Below are 22603 nucleotides of genomic sequence, written 5' to 3'. Positions count from 1 at the left end.
CCCCTTCAAACTATTCTCCTGCTTTTTCCCCTTAACCTTTGATGCGCTTACTAATCAAGAACCTACCTATCTCCACTTTAAATATACCCAATGACTTGGTCTCCACAGCCACCTGTGGCAAAGAATTCCACAGATTCAGCACCCTCTGGCTAAGTAACTTCCTCCTCATGTCCATTTTAAATGGATGTTCTTCTATTTTGAGGCTGTCCCTCAGGTCCTAGATACCCTACTATAGGAAACACCTCCACATTCACCCTATCTAGGCCTTTCAATATTTGGTACTTTCAATTAGATCCCCCCCTCATTCTTCTAAACTTCAAGTATGGGCTCAGAAGCATCAAATGCTCCTTGTATGTTAACACTTTCATTCCCAGAATCATTCATGTGAACCTCCTCTGGACTTTCTCCAACCTCAGCACATCCATCCTTAGATAAGAACCCCAAATTTGCTCATGGTCATCTAAGTGTGATCTGACCAATGCCTTAGAAAGCCTCAGCATTACATTTTCGCATTTAGTCCTCTTGAACTGAATGCTAACATTACAGTTGCCTTCCTTACTCAACCTGCAAGGTAACCTTTAAGGAATCCTGCATGAAGACGCTCCCAAGTCCCTTTGTACCTCTGATTTCTGAATTTTCTTCCCCTTTAGAAAATAGTCTGTGCCTTTACTCCTTCTACCAAAGTGCATAATCAGATGTTTTCCTACACTGTATTCCATCTGCCACCGCTTTGCCCGTTCTCCTAATCTATCAAAGTCTCTCTACAGATTCCCTGCTTCCTCAACACTATCTACCCCTCCACCCATCTTTGTATTGTCTGCAAAGGTGACCGCAAAGCCATCAACGTCAGCATTGAAATAAAACAAGGAAAGGTGCGGTCCCAACACTGACCCCCTGTGAAACAACAGTAGTCAGCGGTATCCAACCAGAAAAGACCCACTTTACTCCCATTCTTTGCCTCCTACCAGTCAGCGATCTTCCATGCATGATGACATCTTTCCTGTAAAACTATGGATTCTTATCTTGTTTGTAAGCCTCATGTGCAGCACCTTGTCAAAGGCCTTCAGTAAATCCAAGTTAACAACGTCCACTGACTCTCCTTTGTTTATCTTGCCTGTTATTTCCTCAAATAATTCCAACAGATTTGTTAGGCAAAATTTTCTCCTTAAGGAAACCATGCTGACTTTGGCTTATTTTATCATGTTCTTCCAAGTAATTTGAAACCTCATCCTCAATAATAGACTTCAACATCTTCCCAGCCGCTGAGGTCAGGCAAACTGGCCTATAATTTGCTACCTTTTGCCTCCCTCTTTTCTGACAGAGTGGAGTGACATTACTTGTGCATATCAGAATCAGGTTAATTATCACCAGCATGTGTTGTGGAATTTGTTAAATTAGCAGCAGTAGTTCAATGCAATACATAATATAGAAGAAGAATGAAAAAAGTAAATCAATTACAGTATACGTAACACACATCAAAGTTGCTGGTGAACGCAGCATCTGTAGGAAGAGGTACAGTCGACGTTTTGGGCCGAGACCCTTTGCCAGGACTAACTGAAGGAAGAACTAGTAAGGGATTTGAAAGTGGAAGGGGGAGATCCAAAATGATAGGAGAAGACAGGAGGGAGAGGGATGGAGCCAAGAACTGGACGGTTGATTGGCAAAAGGGATATCAGAGGATCATGGGACAGGAGGCCCAGGGAGAAAGAAAAGGGGGAGGGGGGGAAAAAAACTCAGAGGATGGGCAAGGGGTATAGTCATAGGGAGAAAAAGGAGAGAGAGAGAGAAAATGTGTATATAAATAAATAATGGATGGGGTACGAGGGGGAGGTGGGGCATTAGCGGAAATTTGAGAAGTCAATGTTCATGCCATCAGGTTGGAGGCTACCCAGACGGAATATAAGGTCTTGTTCCTCCAACATGAGTGTGGCTTCATCTTTACAGTAGAGGAGGCCGTGGATAGACATATCAGAATGGGAATGGGATGTGGAATTAAAATGTGTGGCCACTGGGAGATCCTGCTTTCTCTGGCGGACTGAGCGTAGGTGTTCAGCAAAATGATCTCCCGGTCTGCGTCAGGTCTCGCCAATATATAGAAGGCCACATCGGGAGCACCGGACGCAGTATATCATCCCAGCCGACTCACAGGTGAAGTGTCGCCTCACCTGGAAGGACTGTCTGGGGCCCTGAATGGTGGTAAGGGAGGAAATGTAAGGGCATGTGTAGAACTTGTTCCGCTTACAAGGATAAGTGCCAGGAGGGAGATCAGTGAGGAGGGATGGGGGGGACGAATGGACAAGGGAGTTGCGTAGGGAGCGATCCCTGCGGAAGGCAGAGAGAGGGGGGGAGAGAAAGATGTGCTTAGTGGTGGGATCCCGTTGGAGGTGACGGAAGTTACGGAGAATAATATGTTGGACCCGGAGGCTGGTGGAGTGGTAGGTGAGGACCAGGGGAGCCCTATTTCTAGTGGGGCGGCGAGAGGATGGAGTGAGAGCAGATGTGCGTGAAATGGGGGAGATGTGTTTGAGAGCAGAGTTGATAGTGGAGGAAGGGAAGCCCCTTCCTTTAAAAAAGGAGGACATCTCCCTCGTCCTGGAATGAAAAGCCTCATCCTGAGAGCAGATGCGGCGGAGATGGAGGAATTGCGAGAAGCGGATGGCATTTTTGCAAGAGACAGGATGAGAAGAGGAATAGTCCAGATAGCTGTGAGAGTCAGTAGGCTTATAGTAGACATCAGTAGATAAGCTGTCTCCAGAGATAGAGACAGAAAGATCTAGAAAGGGGAGGGATGTGTCGGAAATGGACCAGGTAAACTTGAGGGCAGGGTGAAAGTTGGAGGCAAAGTTAATGAAGTCAGTGAGCTCAGCATGCGTGCAGGAAGCAGCGCCAATGCAGTCGTCGATGTAGCGAAGGAAAAGTGGCGGACAGATACCAGAATAGGTTTGGAACATACGATTGTCCCACAAAGCCAACAAAAAGGCAGACATAGCTTGGACTCATACAGGCGCCCATAGCTACACCTTTAGTTTGGAGGAAGTGGGAGGAGCCAAAGGAGAAATTATTAAGAGTAAGGACTAATTCCGCTAGACGGAGCAGAGTGGTGGTAGAGGGGAACTGATTAGGTCTGGAATCCAAAAAGAAGCGTAGAGCTTTGAAACCTTCCTGATGGGGGATGGAAGTATATAGGGACTGGCCTTCCTGATGGGGGATGGAAGTATATAGGGACTGGCCTTCCTGATGGGGGATGGAAGTATATAGGGACTATTCAGTATACGTATACTGAATAGATTAAAAATTATGCAAAAACAGGGAATAATATACAGTGGCATGCAAAAATTTGGGCACCCCTGATCAAAATTTCTGTTATTGTGAATAGTTAAGTGAGTAGAAGATGAACTGATCTCCAAAAGTCATAAAGTTAAAGATGAAACTTTCTTTTCAACATTTTAAGCAAGACTAGTGTATTATTTTTGTTTTGTACAATTTTAGGGTGCAAAAAAGGAAAGAAGCATCATGCAAAAGTTTGGGCACCCCAAGAGATTTGAGCTCTCATAACTTGTACCAAGGTCTTAGACCTTAATTAGCTTGTTAGGGCTGTGGCTTGTTCATAGTCATTGTTAGGAAAGGCCAGGTGATGCAAATTTCAAAGCTTTATAAATACCCTGACTCCTCAAACCTTGTCCCAACAATCAGCAGCCGTGGGCTCCTCTAAGCAGCTGCCTAGCATTCTGAAAATTAAAATAAATGATGCCCACAAAGCAGGAGAAGGCTATAAGAAGATGGCAAAATGTTTTCAGGTAGCCGTTTCTTCAGTTCGTAATGTAATTAAGAAATGGCAGTTAACAGGAATGGTGGAGGTCAAGTTGAAGTCTGGAAGACCCAAGAAAACTTTCCGAGAGAACTGCTCGTGGGATTGCTAGAAAGGCAAATCAAAACCCCCATTTGTCTGCAAAAGACCTTTACGAAGATTTAGCAGGCTCTGGAATGGTGGTGCACTGTTCTACCATGCAGTGACACCTGCACAAATATGACCTTCATGGAAGAGTCATTAGAAGAAAATCTTCCCTGCAGCCTCACCACAAAATTCAACGTCAGAAGTTTGCAAAGGAACATCTAAACAAACCTGATGCATTTTGGAAACAAGTCCTGTGGACTGATGAAGTTAAAATAGAACTTTTTGACCACAATGAGCAAAGGTATGTTTGGAGAAAAAAGGGTGAAGAGTTTCATGAAAAGAACACCTCTTCAACTGTTAAGCACGGGGGTGGATCAATCATGCTTTGGGCTTGTGTTGCAGCCAGTGGCACAGAGAACATTTCACTGGTAGAGGGACGAATGAATTCAATTAAATACCAGCAAATTCTGGAAGCAAACATCACACCGTCTAAAAAAAAAAAAGCTGAAGATGAAAAGAGGATGGCTTCTACAACAGGATAATGATCCTAAACACCTCAAAATCCACGATGGACTACCTCAAGAGGTGCAAGCTGAAGGTTTTGCCATGGCCCTCACAGTCCCCCGACCTAAACATCATTGAAAGTCTGTAGATAGACCTCAAAAGAGCAGTGCATGCAAGACAGCCCAATAATCTCACAGAACTAGAAATCTTTTGCAAGGAAGAATGGGCGAATATCCCCCAAACAAGAATTGAAAGACTTAGCTGGCTACAGAAAGCGTTTACAAGCTGTGATACTTGCCAAAGGGGGTGTTACTAAGTACTGACCATGCAGGGTGCCTAAACTTTTGCTTCAAGCCCTTTTCCTTTTTTGTTATTTTGAAACTGTAAAAGATGGAAATAAAAAATAATCTTAAAATATTAAAGAAATATGTCACCTTTAACTTTATGCCTTTTGGAAATCAGGTCATCTTTTACTCGCTTAGCCATTCAGAGTAACAGAAATTTTGACCAGGGGTGCCCAAACTTTTGCATGCCACTGTATATTAAAAAAGTGAGGTAGTGTTCACGGGTTCAGTGTCCATTTAGGAATCAGATGGCAGAGGGGAAGAAACTGTTCCTCAGTTGCTGAGTGTGCCTTCAGGCTATTGTACCTCCTATCAGATAGTATCAGTGAGAAAAGGGCATGCCCTGGGTGCTGGGAGTTGCTATCTTTCTGAGACACTGCTCTTTGTAGGCTGGTACCCAAGATAGAGCAGATTAAATTTATGACCCTCTGCTGCTGCTTTTGGTCCTGTGCAGTAGGCCCCCCCCCCACCCAAACCAGACAGTGATGCAGCCTGTCAGAATGCTCTTCATGGTACAACTATAGAAGTTTTTGAGTGTATTTGTTGACATGCCAAATCTCTTCAAACTGCTAATGAAGTATAGCCGCTGTCTTGCCTTCTTTATAACTACATTGATATGTTGGGACCAGGGTAGGTCCTCACAGATCTTGACATCCAGGAACTTGAAACTGCTCACTCTCTCCACTTCTGACCCCTCTGAGGATTGGCATGTGTTCCTTTGTCTTACCGTTAAGTCCACATCAGCTCTTTTGTCTTACTGATGTTGAGTGCTAGGTTGCTGGTGTGACACCACTCCACTAGTTGGCGTATCTCACTCCTGTACGCCCTCTCCTCTCTGTCTGGGATCCAACCAACAATGGGTGTACCATCAGCAAATTTATAGATGGTATTTGAGTTATGCCTAGCCACAGTCATGGGAATAGAGAGAGTAAAGCAGTGGGCTAAGCACACACCCCTGAGGTGCACCAGTGTTGATTGTCAGCGATCTTCACAGATTGTACTCTACTGGTTAGGAAGTCGAGGATCCAATTGCAGAGGGAGGTACAGAGGCCCAGGTTCTGTAATTCAGTATGAGAATACACTCAACTTTGACATCTGTAGACTTGCAGCTTTCAGTCTGAACCTTTGTAAGTAGTTTCTGAATTTACAGTGACTAAATGGTTACAGTGGTTTCGGGACCCTAATGTTACTCGTGCAGGAGGGGTCAGCTCCTTCTTTGGTGATACCTAAGGGTTTGGGATATAGCTAAACATCCTCACTTCAGGAAGATGTGGAAATCATAGAAAAGGTGCAGAGGAGATTTACAAGGATGTTGCTTGGATTGAGGAGCATGCCTTATGAGAATAAGTTGAGTGAACTTGGCCTTTTCTCCTTGGAGCAACGGAGGATGAGAGGTGACCTAACAGAGGTGTATAAAATGATGAGAGGCCGTACCATCTCTGCTGCCTTGTGGCCATGCCCATTCATGGGAAAGGCTTCGTGAGTAAACCCTGAGGATAAATCCGGAGCTGGAGTCCCTAAGGCAGTCCACTGTTGCTTTCAACCTCATTCTGGCAACTCCTGCGATGTCACTGGTGCCAAGCTGTATCGACCCTTGCCCTTCCCTTGGGACAACATCGGTGGTGTGGAGAGAGGAGACTTGCTGCTTGGGCAACTGCCGGTCTTCCATACAACCTTGCCCAGGCCTGCGCCCTGGAGAGACTGAAGCAAGACTTTCCAGGCGCAGATCCATGGTCTCGTGAGACTAACGGATGCCATCCATTGATTGTGTGGATAGTCACGCTTTTTCCCAGGGTTGAAATGGCTAGCGTGAGAGGGCAGAATTTTAAGGTGCTTAGAAGTAGGTACAGGGGAGATGTCAGGGGTAAGTTTTTTTTTATGCAGAGAGTGGTGAGTGCGTGGAATGGGCTGCCGGTGGTGGAGGCAGATACAATAGGGTCTTTTAAGAGATTCCTGTGTAGGTACATGGAGCTTAGAAAAATAGGTTGTGGGTAACCCTAGGTAATTTCCAAGGTAAGGACGTTCAGCACAGCTTTGTGGGCCAAAGGGCTTGTATTGTGCTGTAGGTTTTGTGTTTCTAAGGCAAAACTTGTGACAAGTAACATTTTGATATGTAAAATAACTAAATTGTAATTAACCATTTTTCTCTCTGAAAGTAATGCTGCCATGAAGAGAGTTCAGGGAACACCGAAACCTGGTGTGGTGCCATCTACAAGCAAAGGCACATCTAGCAGTCGACCAAATGGACTGAATACATCAGCACCCCCACGTCATAACAGGTGAGAATTGGACTGGTTTTGATGAATTTCAGTATGGTTAGTAACAGATGCGAAAGGATCTGAAGTGGATGGAGGGTGGGTAACTGAGTTGAGATTTGTCCTTCTCTTCTAACCTCTTGTGCATTCCTGTGACCAAGTTTCCAGCTACTTTAGACTTGCATCTGTACACTACATCTCTGATACCCTTGAAAGATTTGCTTTTGACCACGAATACACGTCTTAATGCTTTGGCTGCAATAACAGGCTGTAAGCTGTGGATCTTGTATTAAATAATTCATTACCTGATACTCCAAAACCTTCCTGCCATCTACAGGGCATTGATTAGCAATGCAGTGAAATATTCTGCACCTACCTAAATGAGTGAATTTCCAACTATACTCAGATGCTCAACATTATTCTTGAAGCTTCACACTATCCTAAAAAAAAACATTTAGTATCCTCTGCACTATACTAAATAGTAATTTTCTTCACCTGCAGCATGTGCCATCTATAGACAAGGCATCTTATGCTTAGACCTCTCTGACAGCATTGTGCAACAGAATTAGGTGTTGTACAACAAAAGCAAAGCATATCGTAGGCTTCAGTCTTTTTCTTTACTGGTGAATAGTATGTTAATTTCCCTAGCGTTGATATCTTGTTTATTCCTACCTGTCCATATGAAATGTCTCTGTCAGTACATGTTTTGTGCATAGAGAGGGGTTTCACTACTGAAAACTGTCATTGTGCATGTCCTGTATAGGGTTAACCTGATGGGTTTCAGAAAGATTTGTTCAAAGGCCATGTGTGGTTGCCTTTATCAAGCCAGCCCAGTACTTATAACTTGATGTGCATTGTTTTCTCTTGCCTTCCTCATCCTTCACTAGTATTAAGGATGTTGAGACAATTTCAATGTCAGTCATGCATTCCTGCCCAAGATCAACTAAGGTCCTAAATCAAGTTTTGAAACCTTCCCAGCTTGTCTTTCATGGTAAATTGATTTATTATTGTCACATTTACTGAGGTGCAGAGAAAAACTGCTTTGCATGCCACCCATGCAGATTATTTCATTACATCAGTACACTTTATATTGCAATTGACTGTACACACTGTGCCTTGCCTGATTTGGCAGCTGTCACACTTGGAAGTCCAAATATTTCAGAGATCAGGAGATAACACTGTTCTCTCATTGACAGTGACTCAGCAAGAAACATCCCTATGTCAGCATCTCTGCAAGCAGGATTGGTGAGTTCAATACCTGATGATGTACAATAGAGACTGTTGTTTCACAGTTTTGTGACTAAACTGAAAGTGTACATGTTGTTGAATAACTATTTTGTGTAGGGTGTATTGGGGGTAAAAGAGAAGAAACACAACTCTTTGTGGTGACTTGTTACATTGCCTTAGAACTTGGCAAATATGGTTATTTCAGATGCATTCAATCTTGCATGCAGCATGCTTTTGTGCACCAATATGCAGAACACCTTATCAGTTCATTTGTTATAGATGAATTATTGTACAAGCAAATCCGGTAACACTTCATGTCAGTTTTCATTGGTGTGGATAATAGTGGGTGTGTCAGTGTGAGATTTTGGCATAGTAAAGTTAGTTTCGGAAGATATGAAGTTCGGTTTTTCCCTGAAACGTTTTTTTCTCATTTTGAGCCTCCCCACCACCATTAGTAGAATGGTTCTAGGCCCTTTGCTGCTGCTTTAAACAGATGCTCAACCAGAGGCAGTGCCTTAAACTGTAATCTTTTATGTAAAACAAAATTGAAATGACTGTCTGCAACAGAGGGATTGACAACAAGGTCTCAAACTTTAGGGCACTGAACAGTGGGATTCCCATTCGGCTGCGTTGCCTCAGTTGTGGTGTGGACTAGGCCCACGCCATGGGGTCACTTGTTGCAACTGACCAGGAGAAGAGATGCCAAGGTGGTGAAGGAGAGCCTCTGTGGGGTGTGCTGGTACCTGTCCTGGGTTGGGGCTGGCCCCTCTCAATGGTGCTGCCCTCCAGTGTTCACTTACTGGAAGAACAAGCTAGACTGGGACAACTACATCATGCCACTCAGGGACCAGGGCTATATATTTCTTTGTGACTATGTTTTTTCTGAATATGTAACTATATGTGCTCTTGGTAATGTGCTTTGCACCTTAGCCCTGGCGGAATGCCATGTTCATGTATGATTGAATGATAATTGAACTTGATAAGTATGATGAATGGCCTCTAAAATATTTCTGTAGGCATGATGAATGGCCTGCTGAACTGTATCAATACACAGTTACAATATGGTGAACAAGCACAGTACCTCTTGGGGCAATTAGCGTGTGTTACCAGTGTTTATTGATCTATAATATAGAACCTGAACAAAGCAATATATTGCAGCTACAGGGCGATTTAAAGGAAACAAAAAACAGGAAATGATGAAAGATCTCAGCTGGTCAGACAATGTGCATGGAAAGAGTTACTGAGTTAATATTTCAGATTGGTTGGTCATCTGGATCAGGAAAATGAAGTGCAGAGAAAGGGGAGGGAGTATGACCTTTTGGTAGGATGGAAGGCATGTTGGATTAAATGACAAAAATGGTAATAGTGCAATGTGAAAGAAGGTAGCGTGAGGAAAGATGATATTTTGGAGGAATAAATGAACAATTATCTGACATTACAAGAAGAATGCTAGTGAGCTAGAAGGGGAGAAGGGCTAGAAGTGGTAGCATCATGTTAAAAAAAATTGTGGAAGATGATTCTGTGGATAGTCAAAGGCTTTTTCCCAGGGCTGAAATGGCTTGCACGAGAGGGCCCAGTTTTAAGGTGCTTGGAAGTAGGTACAGAGGAGATGTCAGGGGTAAGGTTTTTTTTAATGCAATGGGTGGTGAGGGTGTGGAATAGGCTGCTGGCAGGCGGTGGTGGAGGTGGAAATGATGATAAGGTCTTTTAAGAGACTCCTAGATGGATACATGGAACTTAGAAAAATAGAGAGCTATGGGCAAGCCTAGGTAGTGCTAATGTAAGGACATGTTTGGCACAGCTTTGTGGGCCGAAGGGCCTGTATTATGCTGTAGGTGTTCTATGTTTCTATGATCAATCAGATATGAAATTCAATATTTCTTCAGCCTTTTATCTCATTTTTAACTCTTCCTCACCACTAGTATTTATTATTGAGATACAGCAAGGAGTCCGCCCTTCTGGCCCTTCAAGCCCCGCCACCCAGCAACCTGATTTAACCCTTGTCTAATCACGGGACAGTTTACAATGAACAATTAACCTACTAACCGCTATGTCTTTGAACTATGGGAGGAAACAGGAGCACCTGGAGAAAATCTACACATTCCACAGAGGAATGTACAGACTCTCTACAGATGATGTCGTAGTTAAACTCTGAACTCTTGACGCCCCGAGCTGCAATACTGCTGCACTACTGTGGCGCCCAGTAGAATGGTTTTAGGGCCCTTTGCTGCTTTAAACAGATGCCTAACCAGAAGCAATCCTTGAAACTATAATCCTTTATTTAAAAAGAAATTAAAAAGGGTAAAAAGGCTCTTTGCAACAAAGGGGTTGTTAACATGGCTTGATGGTCAGAATTCCACTTCTCAAACTTTCAGGTACTGGATTAGATTAAATTGAAACTATTGATTAAATCGATGCAATAAGTGTTGTAAATAGATCAGTGGCTGGGTGGGAATTTAACCTTCTCCGGGACTGCTGAATGGCTGTACCCACAAATCATTAATTTCTGTTCCTCCCTAAGATGCTGATGTGTGTGTTTGATCTGTTCAGTATGTGAAGCCAGCAATTTAAATCACAATGGTAATGAATCTGATTGTTGGTTGAATTTTCAATTTCTAGGATGTAATGGATTTTCTCTTTAAAATGCTTGTAAATAGGCCTGTAGAAATGGTGTAAGCTGTTTCCATCTGGACAGGAAATGACCTACTTCTGTTCTCTGCCTTGTAATTTAGTGGCATGATTTGTATTTCAGCCAGTTGATGGGACTTTAGAAACGAGCATATTGGGAAGAGCCAGCCAAAGTGAGCTGCTATTACCTTGAATTCCACAGTAATTGTGGCTGTTGAAGTGTATACCTATTTTATGAGTACATGGTCCCCTGGGTCAGGGCTTGAAAGTTGCTAGTTAAAATTCATTCTCTTTAAAGGCATGGGCAATTGTGATATATGTGGCATTGACATCTAGTTAGGAAGGAAGCATAAAATAAAAACAAGCTGCTGAAGATGCTTGCTGGATCAAACGGTATCTGTGGAGAGACAAATGGAATTAACATTTCAAATTGATGACCTTTCATTAAAAGGGGAAATGGAATTGATTGATGAAATAATTGTGTAAGATAACAACGAACAGTAATCTAGAAAAGAAATAAATTTGAGAAGAGGAGGGAATAACTGAATCCTTAAAACATCAATAATATTGTATGCTTGTATGAATAAAGCTTGTGCCTGTAATCACACAATAGATACTCAAAATTAATAAGTCCAATACTGTTCCATTTAAATTACATGATTCCATTCTGTTAGCAAGACAACATCAGTATATCAGCTACAAGTTTTGGCACTGTCTCAGTATTTGCTGCCTTTGGTCTGACTGGTGTGCTGATTAGCTTATTTGTATAGGCATCAAATTATAACGCAAGATAGAAAACACATGTCATGAGGATAATGTTAGGATAGTCATGGGGAATTTCAATATGCAGGTAGATTGCTGGATCCCAAGAGAGAACTTGTGGAATGTACATTAGATGGCTTTTTAGAATAGCTTGTGGTTGAGCCTACTAGGGGAAATGCTATTCTGGATTGGTTGTTGTGCAATGAACTGGATTTGATTAGGGAGCTTAATGTAAAGAAACCCTTAGGAGGCAGTGATCATAATATGATGGACTTCACCCTGCAATTTGAGAGGGAGAAGTGAAAGTCAGACAGTGGAGTAAAAGGAGTTGTAGAGGCATGAGATGAGCTGGCCAAAGAAGGGGACACTAGCAGGGATGATGCTCGAACAGCAATGTCTAGAGTTTCTAGGAACAATTCTGAATTGATACATCCCAAAGAAGTATTCTAAAAGCAGGAAGACACAACTGTGGCTGACAAGGGGAAGCCAAAGACAATATAAAAGCAAAAGAGAGGCCATCCAATAGAGCAAAAATTAGTGGGCAGTTAGAGGATTGGAAGGCTTATAAAAACCAACAGAAGATGGCTAAGAAAGCCATAAGGAGGGAAAAGATGAAATATGAAGGTAAGCTAGACAATAATATCAGAGGATAACAATTTTTCAGATATAGTATAAGGAGTAAAAGAGAAGCAAGACTTTGGTTGTTGGAAAACAATGCTGGAGAGGTAGTAATGTGGGACAAAGAAATGGTGGGCAAACTAAGTATTTTGCATCCACCTTAACTGTCAAAGACACTAGTGATAGATCAGAAGTTCAAGAGTGTCAGGAGGCAGTAGGTAATTCAATTGTTATTGTTAGGAAGAAGGTGCTTGAAAAACTGAAGAGTTTGAAGGTAGATAAATTACCTGGACCAGATGCACTACACACCAGGGTTCTGAAGGAGATGGCTAGGGAAATTGTGGAGGAATTAGTAATGATCTTTAAAGAATCACTAGATTCTGGCATGGTTCCAGTGGACTTGAAAATTGCAAATGCCTCTCCATTCTTCAAAAAGAGAGGGAGTGAGGCAGAAGAAGAGGCCAATTAGTCTGACCTCAGTGATTGGGAAGTTCCTGGAGTTGATTATTAAGGACGATGTCTTGGGGTACTTGAGGCACATGATAAAATAGGCCAAAGTCAGCATTGTTTCCTTAAGGGAAAATCTTGCCTGACAAATCAGTTTTTTCTTCAAATAATTCTAACAGGCAAGACAGATAAAGGAAAATTGGTGGTTGATGTGTGCTTGGATTTTCATCAGCCTTATAACAAGGTGCTGCATTTGAGGCAGCTTAACAGGAAGAGAGCCCATGGTATTACAGGAAAGATATTAGCAGGGTTAGAGATTTGGCTGATTGGCAGGAAGCAAAGAGTGGGAATAAAGAGAGACTTCAGGTTGGCTGCCAGTGATTAGTGCTGTTCCACAGGGGTTGGTATTGGGACTGCTTTTTTCAGTACATGTTAATGATTTGGATAACAGGACTGATGGCTTTGTGGCCAAGTTTGTGGATAGGTGGAGGGGTCGGTTCAGTTGAGGAAGCAGGGAGGCTACAGAAGGACTAAGACAGTTTGGGAGAATGTGCAGAGAAGTGGCAGATGGAATGTGGTGTCAGGAAGTATTTGGTCATGCACTTTGGTAAGAGGAACACAAGCATAGATTATTTTCTAAACAGGCAGAAAATTCAAAAATCTGACGTGCAAGGGGACTTGGGAGACCGTGTGTAGGATTCCCTAAAGGTTAACTTGCAGGTTGAGCTGGTGTGAGGAAGGCAAATGCAATGTTAGCATTCGTTTTGAGAAGGTGAGAATATAAAAGCAAGGATGTAATGCTGTAGCGTAAGCACTGGTGAGGCCCCACTTGGAGTATTGAGAGTAGTCTTGGGCCTCTTCTCTAAGAAAAGATGTGCTGATAATATAGAGGGCTCTGGTGAGGTTCATGAGAATGATTTTGCGAATTAGAGGTTTATCATATGAGGAGTGTTTGATGGCTCTGGGCCTGTAGTCACTGGAATTTAGAAGAATTGTGGGGGGTGGGGTGATGGATCTCACTGAACTGTATTGAATGTTGAAAGGCACAGATAGTGTGGATGTGGAGAGGATGTTTCCTGTAGTGGAGGAGTCTAAGACCTGAGGGCACAGCCCTCGGAATAAAGGAATGTCCATTCAGAACAGAGATGAGGAGGAATTTCTTTAGACAGAGGTGAATCTGTGCAGTTTTGTTGCTCTGGCTGAAGAGAGCAAGTCATTGGGTGTGTTTAAGGTGGAGGTTGATAGCTTGATTAGTCAATGTGTGAACGGTTATGAGGAGAAGGCAGAAGAATGGTGTTGAGAGGGAAAATGGTTCAGCCATGGTGAAGTGCCAGCTCAGACGAGATGGGTTGAATAGCTTTATTTTGTTTATACCTCTTACGACAGGAGTCCCAACCTTTTTTTTTCCAATACCATTAAGCAATCAGTCTGTGGGCCCCTGTCTGTGGTGTTATGGCAGTGTTGCACTTTCATTATTGATGTCTAAATATTCGTTAGATACTAATTGTGATTGCAAATTTATACCAACTGTCTGTTCATAATGTGGAGATGCTCCAGAGTTTAGGATAAATAGAGAAATATTGTAGGATTGAAAATTGTAATCTGGAGCTCTAAATTCAGAACACTTTTTGAAAGGAAGCTTGGTGTTCTCTATTTACTGTTCTGATTCAGCTGCATTAAACTGTAGCTGCAGAAACTGTATCATAGCAAGGAAGCAAACTAATGTGCAATTAATCAGGTTGAGGTGTTGGTTTTATTTCCTATCATTGATTTCTGGTGTATGTTTGCATTATGTGTTTAAAGACTGAAGAACAAGCACTGCAGAGAGCTTTGGAGAGGTCACTGGCTGAATCTTCCCAAAATACAGCTCCCAGGTAAAAAAAACATTCTGTCAGCAGCTTGTCAGATTCTCTGATATTGCACTGATTCCTGCCAGCTTTTAGTATTATGACATCTTTATAGTTATGGGCATTCTCTCCCAGTAATGTCAGGGCATCTGTGGCACCAAAATTTCTTTTTGTTCCTATTTCCCTCCCTCCCTTGAGCTAGAAGCATTGATGGTATTTTTGACGTACCTGCCTGACAAAGGATACTGCAGATGCTGGAATGGAAAGAGCTAAGCAGAACTTGGCAAATCTAGCTGCATGAAAGGGTCTTGGGCCAAAATGTTAACTATCCATTTCCCTTCATAGATGCTGCCTGAACTGCTGAGCTCTTCCAACGCTTTGTGTTGCTTGCCTGGCTAAAACTAGTTCTTACTGATACAGTAGCTGGGTTTCAAGTGAAGCATGCCACTTGCCAAAGTAATCAAGGGTGCCCTGTTTCAAATTCATAGCTAAGTGAGACTTCTGCATTTTGTCAGCAGTATGAAACAGTTTGGGAGTGAGCAGTACTGAAGTCTTTTTCTGAAAGCTAAATATAATATACAGGATATTGTATCAAAATTTGTAGTTGACACCAATGACATAGTAAGTGGCTGTAAATGGAGTAAAGATCAGCAGCACAACTGTGATAATAAGTTCAAATTGATGGTGCAAAATGTGCATTGTGTAGCTTGAGGCTAATCCAGTACTACTTGTAGATAAGTATCCAATGTTCTTCTGGGCCTCTGTGAACTGAATCACTTTTGACCATTTCCCCTTCCTCATTACCAAGTGGGGAAGGATTAGAAAGCTATTGATGATGTGCTCTGCCAGTTTCCACTGAAGTGTAATGGATCTATGGATGCAAGAAGGCTATTATGTCTCTTAGTTTTTTCAGCTGTCTTGTGCGTTTGAAATCAAGATCTCTTTGTGCAGTTTATAGTCCTTGGGGCTTCATTCCACATTGCCCCAGTGGACTTCAAATGTACCATGAACAGAATGTCATTTAGGATTATGGATCTTGACTTGAAGCAAGATGCGATTGTAAATCAAAACTGACTTTATCTTGTGTGGGAGAGAGTCCCCACTTGAGCAAAGACTTTGAAATGCTTCAACAGTGTAGGATATTTTAGGTTGGCAGTAGCATTATTAAGAAGATTAAATGCAATTCCGAAACCAGTTTTTCAGTATGATGATTCAGTGGGGCATTAGTGCACAAAGAACATGAAGGCCATAGTGTAGCTTCTCTTGGGATTCCTGGACTTTGCACATGGAACTTTTGGTGAGAAGTGGAAGGAAAAGCATTAAATGTTCTATCTTCTAACTCTCACTGACATGTGGAAGTGAGAAATACATGAATCAGGGAAGAGGTAGTAAACGTGTCTTAACTATATTCTATCCTTAAGGTAGTCTTCCTGTCTCAACTATATCCTAATTGTGTTTAATTGGAAAGGAGAAAGAGCCTGTTTCTTTGTTTTGTATTTTTGATTGACCACTAGGATGAGATGCCTTGAGGATATCTAGTCCATCTGCCTCAGACCCAGGCTGTGCACCTCCTGCTGGCTACTTTTTAATAGAGTCAGTCACCTGCGCTGCCGTGTCCTCTTAGCTGCAGCAGGTTTGCATGGAGGATTGTGACCCAGGTTAGCTGGGGAGGCAGCTCTCATCTTTACCAGCACCCACAATTTATTTTTGCTCCAGTTTTAGATTTCTCTCCTAGTCTGTGTGAGACATTTTGAAGCTTGAAAGCTGGTGTATTAAAGCTGCCTGTGGAGTCTCAGCAGCATTTTGCTTGGGGCTGCATGTTATAATTATGTGACTTCATTGTCTGTCTAATTTAAATGCTCTTCATGTGTGTAATCAGACAAAGATTAATATGTAATAATGTAACTTGCATGTATCATAGTATATAGACTTATGAACAGCTCCAAGTCGCCCACATCACTGCCATAAACTCACCTGTTTATATTTATCTATTTTAAATAACATTACCTAATTTGGTATGTGGCACTAACTTTTGGCCTGAATCTGAATGATTGTGATGCTTCCTTTTTCATAATAAAGTTTCATTTTGTGTCTCCTTCTCCTGATCTTTATATCCTGTACCTAGCCATCAAGAGCAGGAAGATTTGGCCTTGGCTCAGGCTATTGCTGCCAGTGAGGAAGAATTTCGTCGACAACAACAGCAGGTAATTATGGTGTGAAGGACTGCATAGTAACTTTGCTAATGGCCCGTGAGCCACTCAGGATGTTCCCTCTATTGCATTTGGGATGAAAAGCTTTCTTCCTTTAGGACTAGTCTAATATCTGAAAATAATTTTACACTTCTATATTTTTTAATTAAAATCACGGGCGCTGTGCAATTGTAGGGACTAATTTAGAGTCACCAAGCATTTATGGCTGTTAAATTTGTTTGGCTATGTGTGCAGTGCTACTAAAACACTCCATTGGTCATCTTAATGACTAGATCAGGCCTCTGCCACAATTGGACTTTTAATTCCTACCCTATTCGCCTATTATGTAATTGGTAACCATGGTTTAAACAAAAATAATCCAAAGCAAAGCAAATCTTGAAGTTAATTACTTTTTAAAAGGCTTCTGATTGAAAATCGGGCCACATTTAAAAATGCAGAAGGGAGGAAGAGGGGGGGTCAGAAGATGAAGGCTTTTTCTTTTTATGTCTGTAAATCATGAATGATTCCCTGCTAAGCTGCCCCAGCTGCCTGTCAACTACGTCTGATAATTCTCCGACATCAGTGAAATTCACTGAAGCGTTAAATTAATAAAATCAAGGCGTCTAGTTTGAATTTCAGATGACTTCAGGAGCAGGCAAATTTTAACTTAAATTCTTCTCTCATTCTCTGTGTATTAGGGGCAATCAAAAGCTTAGAGAGGGAAGTTTTGGCAGTACATTGTAATGATTTGACTTTGTTTTGTACTTTACCTCTTGCACTATCTGTACGAGACCAAGCATTGAAATGCTGTGAGCTGCTATCATTTGAATCTTAAATGTATGCATTCAACAGAGTATCAGTATAGCAATTCCGTCCACACAAATCTAATATCCAAAAACCTCACCACTCTACATGAAGGAACTCTAAGGATAGGAGAGTTTGTGCAGGAAAGTGGTACTGAGGTGAAAGGTTAGTAGGGATTTGATTGATGACAGGGGGCAGACTAGCTTTCATTTGGAATTTTAAAAAAAACTAAAGCATTTTGCTTATCATGCTGACCTTATCTTGATGCTTCCTCGCAGTTAACAGGTAATACTAGTCTTAAATCTAGTTCTCAGCTAGGACCTGGCTTAGTGGGCCTCCATTCCCAAGTGCATAAGCCTTGAGTTCTCCATCAGAGACCTGATTATGTCACCTTGGCTGAAGCCCGCGTGCCAAAAAAATGGAGCGCAGTACTGTGTGAGATGCCTACATTTCAATACTTAAGATATTAGTTGAAAATAATACTGTCATAGAAACATTGCTTTTGTAGAACTTTATATCAGATGTGTTACATGAGAATATTTTTATTTTTTTCTCAACCACAGGATATCAGAAATGGTTCCATAGCCATCAAAGCGTGTTTGACCTGAAGTCATGTTCATAACTTAAGCAGCGAACTAATTTGGAACTTAGAACATAAAACAGTACAGGACAGTACACACTCTCAAGCCTACGATATTGCGCCGATCTTTTAACCTACTCCAATATCAGTCTAATGCTTCATTTCTGCATAGCCCTCCACTTTTTTTTAATCCATACACCTATCTAAGAGTGTCTTAACTGTCCCTAATGTATCTGCCTCTGCCAGCACCCCTGGCAGTGTGTTCCACACATCCACTGTTTTGTGGGGGGGGAGAGGAGTGGAACAAAAAAAATGGTACCTGTCATATCCCCCCCCCCCATACTTTCCTCCAGTCACCTTAAAATTATGCCCTTTTGTATTAGACAACTTCACTCTGAGAAAAAGATGCTAGCTATTCACTCTATCAATGCCTCTTGGACACACCTGCATCAAGTCACCTCTCATCTTCGCTTCAAAGAGAAAAGCTGTAGCTCGCTCAACTCTTCCTCATAAGACATGCTCTCTAATCCAAGCATCATTTCTGCACCCTACACGAGGGTAATGTGCAACTTGCTCATAACTGGTAAATGAATGCAGGCTGTTCAGCTATGAACAGTTCCCATGTTCTTTTTCCAATACAATCATTTTGCTACAGGGCACTTGATTAGTTAAAAGACAAAACAAAAGTACTTAATATTGCTCTCCCCAATGAAGAGGGTTACTAATGTACTGTTATAGTGAGGTGTTACAGCCTGGACTAATACAGCTTCGATTTATGAGCCTCGACATCCTAAGCATATTTTACACCTTAAAGCACGAAGATTGCCGATGCCTCCAATGCCTTGAGGAAAGATTAGTTTAAAACAGCATTTTCAGCTAGACATCTTGTTACCAGAAAATGGACATCAGATGTTGTGAAGCATGTTCCTGTACTCACCAACGCTGATGGTTTCTTTTCTTGTTTCAGACTCAGCAACGAGGTTCCAAGACCTTGCCCTGTAAACTTTCATGACCTTGACATTCTGACTGTGCAGCCTTAACTTACTGTCAATACTTTAATCTGTCATTGGTGCCTGGGGCCCTTAAACAAAATGGGGCTTTTGGTTTAGTGAAATAAATGTCCTTGGATCAGTGAATGCTCTAATAATCATGAATGTTTGATTCTATTGGTAAATCTATTTCCTACGAGTTTTTCCATTGAATTCCTATATAAAATTTATATGTAACTAAATGAGAACATTATGTATAACAGGAGCGCAAAAGTAACAACTATAATATTTAATCATATATGTATTGATAATTTCTAAAGAATAAAATATTTTAAAATTTTTCATTATGTCATTCAGCTGTTTAGTAGAACATTGCACGTCTGCCCAAGACTGATTTCGCACACTCTGTACCTTTAACTTGACGTATGCACTATTCAGGATGATTTGCATTTGCAGTTTTTCTTGACAGAATTATTGAATATTTCAGATTAAAAGTAATTCACTGTGCATGAAAGAAATGGATTTTTTTAAAAGTCCCTAGATTGATTTAACCAATTAACATTATCAGTAAAATTGCAAATGAAATCTATTCAAATTGGGCTATCGGCATATCGACACTTGCCATCTCCTCACTCTTGACAGAAGTGAAATTGTTTGGATTTTTATGAATGTTAAATTGAATTTGTTTAGCTCGATTCTCAAAAGCAATGATTTTTTTGACTATTTATTTAAGTAGTCGTGTGTGTCAGGAAAGTGTCTCCTCATACTCCAGATATTTAAACTCTGGCTGCAGTAATCTACCCATTCTGGACTATTTACGAGTTCCAAACACTGATGAGTTTAGTTTCTTTCTGCTTGCCAGGTACGTTTTTCAATGTGTTGTGTAACTAACCAGAACAGAACACAAACTTTATGACCAATTGACTAAATTGGTTGACTGGTTGAAAATGCAAATCACATCTAAGTAAGAGTGAAGTGTGTCAGTAACATTAGACCAGTACTGTTGTGCAACAGAGGAGACGCTGTTGTAGTTGAGACACAAGAGATTACAGACACTGGAATCCGGGGTGACAAACCATTGGTGGATCGAGCAGCATCTGTGGGGGATCTCTGAATCAGGACTGAAAGCGGAAAGAGGGAATGGTGGTGGGGGAGGGGTGAAGAGTTGGAAGACGGGCAGATTGAGCTGGGTGGAGTTGGAAAACAGGCAAGTGACTGGTAGGTGACCTCTGTCTCACCACTTCCCATAGATGTTGCTTGACCTGAGTTCCTCCAGCAAACAGTTTGTTACTAAATAGTAGATTTTTGAGTAACACAAGGCATGAACATTGATTTCTCTAACTAGCGGTAACCTGGCCCTTTTCTCCTTCTCCCAGCAGTCCCATCAACACATTTCTTTCCACTCTCCCACCTGCATGTTTCTCCCACTGGTTTCCCTCCTCGCATTCCTTTCATTCCATGTCCATTATCCTCTCCCATCAGGTTCCATCTTCAGCACTACATATCACGACCCACCTTGCATCATTCCATTTTTCCCCCTTCCTCACCTACTTATCAATCTATCACTCACCAGCTCTTGTTTCTCCCACTTCTTATATTGTTTTTCTCCCCCTTTTGCAGTCCAGATGAAGATGTCAGCTGTCCATTTCTCTCCGTAGATGCTGACTGATAGTAAACTACTGAGTGTGCTGCTTGAGATTTCCAGCAACTGCAGTCTGTGTCTACAGTAGTACTGTACTCATCTAATGTTACTGAGACATCTCACTTGTGTGGTTATTGGACTGACTTTCTTGCTGTATGATCTAATACCTAAGAGCATGGTCTCTCAGAACCTGAAACATGCCATTTAGAATAAAGGTGAGGAATTTCTTTCCTCAGGTTTATAAACCTTTTACTTGGGCCCCATTACACTGCTTGCATATAGGGCAGCAAAGAAGGCTCTCCATCTGTCTGTCCTTGGCCCATTCAAATATAGAAGGATTCTTCATTGCTGTTTCCATAACAGTTTTGTTTTGCCAGTCAGCGTTGTTCAGTCCTGACTGACCTCTGAACCTGGAGGACTGGTGGACTACTTTTGGTCTAGCCTATACCCTTTGACCTATTTGGCATGAGTGACCCTACCAAGAGCAAAAACATAAAGCACTGACTCCAGACAACATAACTCTCCGGGTTGTTGAGGCATGCAAGCCTCCAAACCATGGACGTTGTGGTCCTCTTGGAGGTATAAACCTTTTGGGGTTCTTTTACCTGAGCGCTGAATGCATGGGTTCTGAAGTTGGTTAGGCATGATTGTTTTCTTTGGAACAATAGGGATGCTTTTAATAGGGACCTATACAGAACAAAATAGAATTTCCCTTTGCAAAGGAGTCAGAAGACGGGGCATTTCAGTTAATTGGTGTCAGGATGAGAGGGAAATTGTAGAAAATATTTTTCACTCAAAGAGTAACGGTGATAGGGACTTGTCTGAGAATGGGGCTACTGACAGAAGTGGGAATATCCTATTTTTTTTTTGTCCAGCATGGATGCAGTATATCACATGGTCAGCTCCCATGACATACTCTAGACACGAACCAAAATGAACAGCATAGGAATCTAAGCAACACACACAAAATGTTGGAGGAACTCGGGAGGCCAGGCAGTATTGATCTTTTTTTGGGGCGGGGGGATGTACAGTCGACATTTTGGCTGAGACCCTTCAGCATGACAGCATAGGAATCTAATAGCTCATGTTCTCCACCAGGGGTGTTAACTCTGATTTTTAAACTTTAATAGCCTCCAGTCTTAGGACATTTGCACTCAGTAGCACCTTTGTAAACAGCAGTGTCAAAAGAATCAGATAATCTATGTTAATGGTGGGACAGGCTGATACTGGCCCAGACTCAAGAACAAACTCGATTGTTCTTTGAACCCTCATGTAACGCTTTCTTGAGCGAACAGAGTTTGTTTCATTTAATATCTGCCAGTATTACGTATGTCTGAATTTGCTTTGGGATATGAACTCAGAACCTTAAGAGTTAGAGAGCTACCAACTGATATCTGCTTCAATTGCTTGCTACTGATACTTTCACCTTTGTCAGCTACATTTGTCCTTTCACCTTCCTATTCAAGGACAATCTTGAACTTCGAAGAATCTATGTTGTGATCTTGCTCTACAACTTTTTTAGGCTGTTACTAGCTGTTAGCGATAAATAAGTGCCCTTTGATATTCAAAACTAACATTCACAAATCTCAGTCTGGTATCTGATTTAATTTTAGATCTCAACAGATATCCAAAGGCTAATGTGATACCTGATGCCTGTAGGTGGCCTCAGCAATCTTCAGTACTCTTTAGACAGAGTTGTAACAAACCTGGAGGCAGTTGATAGTAGTATCCATGGCAACTGCAATTAACAATCAAATTAATTATAGAACAAACATGCACCGAAAACAAGGTGAAAAATGATCAGCAAAGATTGTGTACAACCCAGCATAATTAACTCTGAGCTTCACAGAAGAAATGTTATTAAACTCCCCA

General features: G+C 41.7%; 1 protein-coding gene across 9 annotated transcripts in view; it reads left to right on the top strand.

The window, feature by feature from the left end:
- zfand2a (zinc finger, AN1-type domain 2A) overlaps positions 1 to 19430 on the top strand; it is a 29979-nt gene extending 10549 nt beyond the window's left edge. For 6 of the 9 annotated variants that reach the window (XM_072268419.1, XM_072268417.1, XM_072268418.1 and 3 more), the window contains exons 6-10: positions 6900 to 7022; positions 8195 to 8243; positions 14484 to 14554; positions 16653 to 16731; positions 19068 to 19430. In XM_072268419.1, coding sequence (XP_072124520.1) covers positions 6900 to 7022; positions 8195 to 8243; positions 14484 to 14554; positions 16653 to 16731; positions 19068 to 19112 — 367 coding nt within the window. In that variant the 3' untranslated portion in view covers positions 19113 to 19430. Of the gene's footprint in view, positions 1 to 6899; positions 7023 to 8194; positions 8244 to 14483; positions 14555 to 16652; positions 16732 to 18083 lie in introns of all 9 variants that reach the window. The other 3 variants (XM_072268421.1, XM_072268423.1, XM_072268422.1) reach the window with 3 other exon arrangements.
- The last annotated feature ends 3173 nt before the right edge of the window (positions 19431 to 22603 follow it).

The sequence above is a fragment of the Mobula birostris genome, chromosome 9 (assembly GCF_030028105.1).
Source record: "Mobula birostris isolate sMobBir1 chromosome 9, sMobBir1.hap1, whole genome shotgun sequence".
In the NCBI taxonomy this organism is placed as follows: Eukaryota; Metazoa; Chordata; class Chondrichthyes; order Myliobatiformes; family Myliobatidae; genus Mobula; species Mobula birostris.
This window is presented reverse-complemented; position numbering and strand designations above follow the sequence as displayed.